The sequence below is a fragment of the Strongylocentrotus purpuratus genome, unplaced genomic scaffold (genome assembly GCF_000002235.5).
Source record: "Strongylocentrotus purpuratus isolate Spur 01 unplaced genomic scaffold, Spur_5.0 spur5_contig_852, whole genome shotgun sequence".
Classification (NCBI taxonomy): domain Eukaryota; kingdom Metazoa; phylum Echinodermata; class Echinoidea; order Camarodonta; family Strongylocentrotidae; genus Strongylocentrotus; species Strongylocentrotus purpuratus.
In genome coordinates this window covers 1,179,687-1,189,686 of record NW_022145560.1, presented here as the reverse complement: position 1 = coordinate 1,189,686, position 10,000 = coordinate 1,179,687, and the positions used below count along the sequence as shown (strand labels likewise).

The 10,000-nt window shown below is 39.7% G+C and overlaps 1 protein-coding gene across 1 annotated transcript; it reads left to right on the top strand.

Moving 5' to 3' along the window:
- Positions 1–8,598: 8,598 nt before the first annotated feature.
- LOC115928137 lies at positions 8,599–9,471 on the top strand. Its single transcript, XM_030994926.1, has one exon. It carries the CDS (start codon positions 8,599–8,601, stop codon positions 9,469–9,471), a length of 873 nt encoding a protein of 290 aa, XP_030850786.1.
- The last annotated feature ends 529 nt before the right edge of the window (positions 9,472–10,000 follow it).

Here is a 10,000-nt window from a genome sequence, read left to right as displayed (position 1 = left end):
CCCCTCACGATTTTGGGGGTTAATTCTCATGAAAAATCTTTACGGGCGCCTTGCGGTGCTCATGGGTTCCGCACGTCTACGGCGCCCTCACGGGCCCCTCAAGAGCCCCGGGTGATATGCACAGCAAAAGGCGTCTGCCGTCCGGGGCCACTTAAAATGAACATTGCCCGTGCGGGTCCCTCACGGCGGCATCTCGAAATGTACAACGCAGATTTAAATACAGGAGGTGCGGATATATAACAGAGGACACATACAGAGTGAGTCAGAAAAAAATGTCCCATTTTTTAAAAGTTGTATTGTTTGAAGTATGAATATTTAATTATGAGTTTCATGATATGTCTTGATAGAGTTATCCTCCCAGTACATTTAGGTTCCATTTTCATTTGAAATTCTGCATGCATCACTGAATATCAGACAATCTTTACGAGACTGCCAGATCTCACTTGCGCCAAGTTACTGGGTGAGGAAATGAAAATCGGACGGTTCCCGTACGGTCTCTAAATCCACGGCAAGCCGCCGGGTAGGGAACATCGTACGGGGCCCGGTTTATATGTGACCTATAGGCATAAGTGATAACAAAACAATAACGGTAAAAACAAACAAACTATTATTTCGTATTCAAAGTACTCTAGATTAAAATTGAGTTGAGGACTTTGTTTCCTCAATATGAAATGATCGTTCCCCTCTGAATTTTCGTGGGCTGCAGCCCCCGGCCCCACCTCCCCGTATACGCCTATGATCTGCACAAACGTTAAAGGGACTATGTAACATTGTTCAGATGAGAGATAGTGGTGCTAAGGTAGTGACTTCAATGCTAGATGTACAATTAAAGATAATCTGAAAATTTGAGTGAAAACGGATCATTAATTTTATTTTATTCTAAGGGGTCGAATTCACAAGATCTTTGAGTAGATCTTTAATCTGTCCCCACTCAATTTATGTTATTTGTGTTGTCATCTACTGATTTTGCTATGTCCATCTTTTTATATTTGTTATACATGTATGCGCTTATTCGCAATTCTATGTGTCTGTTTTTTATATTGAGTGAATAAATTATTTGAATATTTGAATTTGAATATTATTTGAATATTCATGGTACAAATTGGGAAAAACTGATCTGATCTATTCCTTAATTCTCCCAACTATATTATTCTACTTTTATTCTGCTACTTGTCAAAGCCTGTTCAGCTTCAAGACAAGGACAATTTAAGTACAATTTAGGTGAATGTAAATCGTCACAAAGCAATAAAATGGCTCTACATTCCATTCCAGACAGTTAAGTGTTGACAGATTTTTATAGCCTGTTTTATGTATTTTTGTCATGGAAAAACGGTTGGGAAAATTCAAAAATGGTTGGGAGAATTTACTGTTAATCACTGTTAGAGGGTGCCTCACATTTACGCCTTCAAAGAAAACCCTAGATATCTTTGTGGTTTGAGAATTTGTTCAGGATTTTTTGCATGTCAGAGGGTTAGTATAGTAGAAGGAATATAGTAAGTAACATTTTATACAAAAATTAAGCAATTTTTTCATCAACCTTCAACAATGTTACCGAGTCACTTTAAATCTAAATAGGGTTGAAAATTACCAACCAGTTGAAGGCCTAATGGAAATAACTATCATCATTGAAACCTACACATTTCTGTCAAAGGTTATTAACGTTTAGACTAATAAATTCAAAGAGTGAGACAGTTTGTAGATGAGGGTATTTTACTCATATCAAAATGTATAATTCAGTCCTCCTTAGTTACTTTCGCATTGCATCCTACTAACTCGAACTTTTATTATCATAGAGTATAGTGATTATACAATTTGTCAATTGTAAGCAAGATAGGGATTTCATTTGACTTATCAATTGATTCTCCTTTTCCTCAAAATTCAAATCCTTTTTTTTTACTTCCTAAGAGAAGGTTGAAATCTCAAAATACATTGAGATGATACATTATACAAAGTCTAACTTTTGAAAGGACGTAAGTGAAAAAAAAAATGTGTTTTGAAAAAAGAGAATTAATGGAAATTATGTACGACGTATACCTGTATTTGAATGTCTGGGCACACTTGTTGAAATAGTTTTTGATAAACATATTAAACAAACCATCATGTGTACAGTGTTTGAGGTTTCCGTCATCGCTATCGACAAACCGAGGTAACCCCTTGGGGGGTGGGGGGGGGGGGGAGAGATTATGGAATACCTTCGATAATCAGCAAGTTTTCTCAAATTTGTGAATTCTATACAATGACTGTAAATAATCCATCTTACATACACAATTCTCTTGTACTATTTCCGATCTGTATAATATATCATGCTCTTGTATAGTATTAATGACTACTTTGAGAGAAATAGTTGTTTTTATACGCTCAAGGGAAGGTTAGAATTGTGCTATTGCCCGAGGCGTGCCGAGGGCAATAGCCCAATTGTAACCTTCCCGAGAGCGTATAAAAATAACTATTTCTTGAATATTAAAGCAGTCATTAATACTTTTATATGTAAAAAAAAAAAAGAGTCAACTTATGACACCACCTTGGCCTTTATCTAGTTTATCTGCACGGTATTTTTTATGAGTGTATCTTTCAGAGTAGACTAAATTTTTTTTTTTTTTTTTTGTCGAAGATGGGATACGATCTCTTGCGCACCCAACGATGATGTGACTGGAATCACCGCCTTAGACCGCTCGGCCATCGCGCACGTACTTATCCCATATCTAGCAGTTTTCTCTGATCTATACATTAAAATGTATTGAAAACGGCTTCGCGTGCTGGATGCTTCGCGGTAGCTCCATTAAACGGGCCCTTCTTTTGCAATGCATTGGCACGACCTTAGATTAAGATCTATCGGCAGATGTTGTTTTTGGAAGTTTATTTTCGTCTTCATGTCAACAATGCAAGATAAAATTGTCGGTAAGATCGATCGAGATTCAATTGTATGTATTGAAATTACCGACCAATTCATCGCACACGTACGGTATCCTCGATCGCTCAGACCATTTTTTAACATGTCAACCTATGGGTATTTCACCAAGACTGAACTATTTTCCCGGTAACCATGGTTACTGGGATTTTAGAACTATTTTTTAGAACTATTACATGGGTTTGGAATTTTACCGGGAATTTTACAGGAATAGTTAAAGTTTATGAATGCAATTTCGACCAATCAGATGGCTGGATTTCTTAAGTGAGGTATATAATAATTAATGAAGATGCAAAAAGAAGGTATTGCTGTGGGCTGCTACTACGCAGACGTACAGTTAACGACTGACTTTATATTTTAGCTGAACCCCTTTGACCCTCCCAAGGTCGGTGTCCGTATAACATTTACAAATAAAAACTGAAATAACCTTCATAAAAACACATTTTTGTTAGCATAAGTTCGAAGAAAGCAAGAATATAAATGTATCATATTTCACTCCCATAAACAGGGGCTGATCCAGCCGGCGGCTAGGGAGGGGCCCCAATTCGTGAGAATATATTAAGCAGCGACTCAGCTAGCCGACCAGCCGAATAAGCGGGGGGGTAGTGGGCACTATTTTGTTTTGTTTGGCTCAACAGGGGGGGGGGGGAGGGGGAGCTCTGTTTTTTTTATTTTTACTCAACACACCCCCTCCCTTTTTGAGCACAAACACAAAACAATCCCTTTTTTTTTTCCTCCTAATTTTGGGGGCCAGGATCCGAAAAAGTAAAATATGAACATAATTTCCTTGATGCGAAACACAAAACGCTTGCTGAAAACCTATTCTCCAAATTCCACAGTTTCGTTAGGTTCACGAATCACGATTAAAGTAGACACACGAAGAATCAAAAGTGTTTTGAATTGATGCAAAACTCATATCATTGCGAAGGGGAAGCCTTACTGATCAAATACAACAACTCTCCTCTTCAAAATATGTTTGGGGCCCGCAGTAATCAACTCTCAAAAATATTAGTTTTGAGATCCAGATTTTCTGCCTTCAGCGGTCCTTTGTAGAGCGTCAATATTTGTGACGTCACACACGGGACACGGCTGGCTAGCTGCAGACTAATACACGCGCGACTCCGGTACCGAGCCGTTTGTCCAGTGTGTGATGTCACTATTCAGAGCTCGCTACGCTCGTGTGTTTGGCTTACGTTCGGGGGCGCTTGGGGGTCTAAGAAGGGTCTTGAATAATTGCATTTTACGCCTTTCCATGATATCTATATGATTTCTTAGCAAATCATTCGTGTTTTTCAAGAGAAAATCTTTCCATCCATATGTAATTTGTTCTAATTTTCAGTTGTTAGTGAATTTTCTTTGTGTATGGCGGGTCTACCCGAAAGAAAGTGCAACTTTTAAGCCGCTTTAAAGAGTTCCTTTACAACCTTGGTTTTCATGTCGTTTCGTTACTATAAAAATCAATCTACGACCATAATTTTTCTTCGGAATAGATGAAGATTATCTTTAATCAGGTTATGCTTTTCTTTGAAGTTCAAAAAGAGAAAGGGTGAAAAGAAATATCTGTATAAATGTAAAAACTATTCTTCGTTTCCGTGAGAAAGAATGCAGAGCATTTACACTGCGAAAACCGGTGGAGTTTCGGCCGGCCTTTCAAAAAACCTCACTTCAGAGGCACATGATAAGTTAAATGTATAGAACACAGCATTTCATTCAAAACTGATGTGGAGACATAACAAATTATAACATTGTTAATTTTCTTGTTTATTAAAACAAATGTGTGCACTTTTGGTTTGTACTTCTATTTTTTCTTCTTCTTAGCTTTTGAAATATATAATGTGTACATAGGGCCTCTCAGACGTGTCAGAAGTATAGTTTTATTACAAAGAGAAGTACGTGTATAATTGTTTTATACAAAACAAATGAAGCAAAAATAAATGTAGGCCTACATAAAATGAACAGATCTGAATTTGAATTTGAATTTATTTATAATAATAGTAATAATAATAATAATAATAATAGCCTACACCCACAACAAAAAGTGAGTCATTTGACACATTTAAGCATAATTTTCGTGAGTCAGGTGTAAATTGACTCATTAGTAACAACCAATGAGTCTCTATTGACTCATTTATATTTCACCAGTGTGTCAATCATGAGCTGACGCATTTGCAAAATGCTTCGACTGACTCACATGGTCGTAAAAAATGAGTCAAGATCGACATAAGAGCATTTTAGAAGAAAAAAGTGAGTCAACTTGAAAGTGAGGCTGTATGCATGCGCGCGCATGCTTTCGTTACGTCATCCAAAATGCGCATTCTCGAGCCATATTTGAATTCCCGATCGACGACGCGACGTCGCCATCTTATATCTTGGATTCAGAAGAGTTTTGACTGCAGCTAGTGAAAAATTGGTACGCATAATTATTCATATGGTTTTAAACGATGCTTTTTATGACTGGATTCGTGGGCTTATTATACAAATGATGCATGCGTTCATTTTACAATATCCGCACTCGAGTTGATGAGGCTGTGTGTAACTTAACTATCACTATGAACATGACTGACAATGAGAGCGGACAAAATATACAGTTCCTCAGGTAGACAAAGGAACATCCCTTCACTGCTATTATGTAAAAATGTGTAGAACAGGTGTCACATGCATATTCACCTTTTTACATAATAGCTGTGAAGGGATGTTCCTTTGTCTACCTGAGGAACTGTATATTTTGTCCGCTCTCATTGTCAGTCATGTTCATGGTGTATAGATTCTACTGTATCGCACGAAGCCGTGTCGAATGAAAACATGCATGATCTTGCATCATTGTTTTATACAACGAAACTCCTAGATCCTTGTTATTTGATGTAAAACGAATCAATTCAAGATTGTTTCGTGACAGTATGGGTGACAAATAAATCTCAAGTTAAGGCTTAATTTAGTGCGTACAAAGTAGATTTTTCAGATTCGGGTAGCGGGACCACCGATAACATCGCTAAAATGTGATATTTTAGGATATATTTTCCATTGCAAATGTGGACAGTGACTCTGGCATGGTATGGTATGTGTGTGATAGGCCTAGGGAGTAGCGGGGTCTATGTCATGATGCACCCACAACAAAAAGTGAGTCACCCTTACTCAAATTGATGAGTCACTGGTTTGTCCGTACAGCGAAACACTTGAAGGATCATGTGAGTCACTATGACTCGATACAAATGAGTCTCCTTGGATGTTGTCTCGTAGAACCATTTGACTCATTTGTATTGAGTCATAGTGACTCACATGATCCTTCAAGTGTTTCGCTGTACGGACAAACCAGTGACTCATCAATTTGAGTAAGGGTGAATCACTTTTTGTTGTGGGTGTAGACATGATACAAGAATTTTAGCATAACCATCCCTATGACCTCTTTCCATATCTCTAGCATCAAAGAATGGAACAGTTTGCTTGATGATATTAAACAAAGTAGTCCAACTCTTTCTAGGTTTAGAAGGTTATCTAAAACGTACCTACTTGGAAGACTGACATAATTCTACTTTGTATCTTAATAATTTATCATTCTCAAATGCTTATAGACCACTAAGGACTGTGTGTGTGTGCGTGTGTGCGTGTGTGGGTGTGCGCGCGTGTGTGTGAATATTTTTTTGTGTTCTATATTCTGTAGCTTTGTTTGTTTCCATCCCTTGTCTAAACATTACATTCTTTTTATTCACCTTGTCATATCGTTAATGTATGTGTAGCGACAAATGTTACAGTGCATTCATTTATAATTCACTGGTATACATATTGTGTTTTTAATCCAAAATGGCCGCTTTAGAAGTCATTGAGAGTTCGAGGATTTGGTATTACGCCATGTCCTCAGAACTGGTTTTAACTCGATTTATTATATAACGATGTTTATTCATTAGTATTTTGATCACATGACCAATTAACATACTGTAGATGTACGCGTATTTATTCATAAGTATTTAGATCACGTGCCTTATTAACATACATGTGCGCTTGTTTTGAACCAATCGCGCTGTAGTTGATTGGCGCTCTTCTGATTTTCCTGTGCGGGAATCAGTGAGCTGTTTTAATATTGGTATACACACATGCTGCTATTGTGTCGATTATTGTACCTAGAAAATTGTATCCAACGAGGATTGAACTGCTACGTCCCCGGACATTCCCGGTGGACGTGCTCACCTATTTACATCTTGTACGTTTTGCAAGATATATTTTGACTCTCTCGATGTTCAACATTGACGACACTTTAATTCACCAGCAGTGAGAATAGAACATTTAATACGATCTAACGTTTTTCTCACCTGCATTATTGTTTGACAACCTTTTATCATCGACTTCATATATATTGTCTCGACATTTGATTCTTCGACCTGCATCGCAAGTCACTGAAGTTGATCTATTGACATTGACTGCATCATCATTGTATTCATCTGTTAACTGATTCATCATCGTTGTCTTCATCACCGTTGTCTTCATCATCGCTGTCTTCACCAGCGTCGTCTTCATCGTCGACTTCATCATTGCTGTCTTCACCAGCGTCGTCTTCATCATTGTTGTCATCATCGTTGTCTTCAACATCGTCTTCATCATCGTGGTATTCACCTAGCGTCGATCATCGTCTGCATATCCTACGCGATCGACAACCAGCTCGTCGACCACTGTTTTCGACTAGCTAGTTTCTACATCTATCTAGAACTTGAAGAAGATCTACTCTGAATTTCAACTCCAATGACTCACGTAACGTTAATTATATTGTGATTGATGCTTTGCATTGTTTATCATTGTGATGCCTTATTTTGACTGACTGAGTGCCTGTTGTTGAGTGCGTACGCTTACTAACACATATTTTACATGTTTATAATTGCACTAGTTCTAGGCCTATCCCTGGTCTACTGATCTAGATCTGCTATAGTCTAGATCCACCGATATATTGTTGTATTCTCGTGTTGTGCATTCCGTACACATACACAAGTAGAGATTTGTTTAGTGGTTTCTTGAACCACAATATTTCGTGCCTATGTAAGTAAATCTAAACGCTGTCTAGCTTAGATTTGAGTAGTATTTTCTTGACTGTTATTATTCATGCAGTGTGAATGATATTTAACTGACTTGTTTTACTAGTACTGTCTTAAGTTGTACTGAACAGGACTCCTGATATTTTGAGGCTTGTATTAAGCGGTAATCATTAATACCATATAGTGCCTAAGTTGAGTCTCCTTTACACTAATGTGCTGTTGGAAGTTATCTATGTTTGATTATTAATAGTAACTACCAAGGGCCTAGTGATAGTTTAATTGTCTGTCACTGTTGAGATAGACAGAAGAGGTTTCTGATAATTCTGTAATCATTGTTTCTTATGTGAAATTATAGAATATAGAACCAGTTTTTAACCATAAGCAATTTGTCTGGATGTGATCATTTATTAAGTGTTTTATTGTCTAGAGGGATACGGCTTTTTAGTAGTTTAATTAAAAAAGGAATTATGTGGGATTACTAGTTAACACGCAACATAGTCCATACCTCATGTAGTTTTCTAAATTGGTGACCCCGACGTGATCCCCCTGAGATAAGAAACATTTAGTTAGATTACCTTTGCTTATTAATATTTTTTTTTTACCATTAGGTAATCACATTTCTTACTGATACACTGAATTTAGATTTGTGAACAGTGGACGTGGCGCGTCGTCATGCCCGCACCAAATACTGCCGAGGAGGGCCCTCCGCCGGAGCATGAGCAGGCGGGAGCCACGGCCGGGGCTAGCGCACAGGCCACCCAAGGCGTCGGCGCAGTCAGCATTAAGCTCCCCCCTTTTTGGAGGGGAGACCCGGAGGTATGGTTTGCCCAAGCCTCTGCTCAGTTTGAGACTAGAGGCATAACCAGCGAGCAGACCAAATACGCCTATATTATAGCGACATTGCCGTCGGATGTTGCGCTCGAGATCCGCGACATATTGATTAGTCCACCCCCGATCAAGCCTTATACTGAGCTGCGTGCCCTGCTCATATCGCGAATGACCTCCTCTGAACAGCGCCGAGTTCAGATGTTATTGAATGAAGAGGAATTAGGCGACCGAAAACCTAGTCAACTTCTGAGGCGCATGCAGCAGCTGCTAGGCATGCAGCAGCTAGAGAAGGGGATTTTGCGGGAATTGTTTCTGCAGCGCCTGCCACAGAATGTCCGCCTCATTCTGGCATCATCAAGCGACGCGCTTCCGCTTTCTGAGTTGGCCAATTTAGCCGATAAAATTCTAGAAGCGTCAATTCCCGTCACTGGAATTTCAGCACCCAGCGCCACAGTCGCAGCTGTATCTAACTCTAACCCCGATCTTCAACACCAAGTCCTTGAGCTCACGAAAATGGTGAAGGAGCTGACTGCCACTGTCGGTCGCATGCGGAGCCGAAGCCGAAGCCGCAGCATGAGCAGTAACCGTAAGCGCGACTCATCCGGTAGTAAATCAGCGAGCACTTCAGAATTGTGCTGGTATCATGAGAAGTGGGGTGAGAAGGCTCACCAGTGCCGCCCACCATGCACATATAGCAAGCCGGCGGAAAACAACTAGGCCAGGAGGTGGGCGCGACAAGCCTCACTGGCCCTCTTCGTGACGGTCGCTTGTTCTATGTCACAGATAGAGATTCTGGGACACGATTTTTGGTCGATACGGGTGCCGCGGTAAGCGTAATTCCTGCCAACACCGCTGATAAGAGGCACCTTATGCCACTCGTTTTGCAGGCTGCAAACAAGACGCGCATATGCACATATGGGCAGCGTGAGCTCACAGTGTGTATTGGGCTGCGGCGTTCGTTTAAGTGGTCATTCATATTGGCCGATGTTTCGCAGCCTATCCTCGGCGCAGATTTTTTGAGGCATTACGGCTTACTGGTGGATTTGCGCACAAACCGACTTTGGGATGCCACCACTAGTCTGTCCGTACATGGCATCGCCTCCGACTTACCGTCGCTGAATCTCACAATAGTGCAAGTAGACTCCGATTCTGTCTACAAACGCTTACTTGCCGAGTTCACGGAAGTAACTCGGCCCATGTTTAAGAACTGTCCGTTGAAACATGACGTCACACATAGAATACTCAC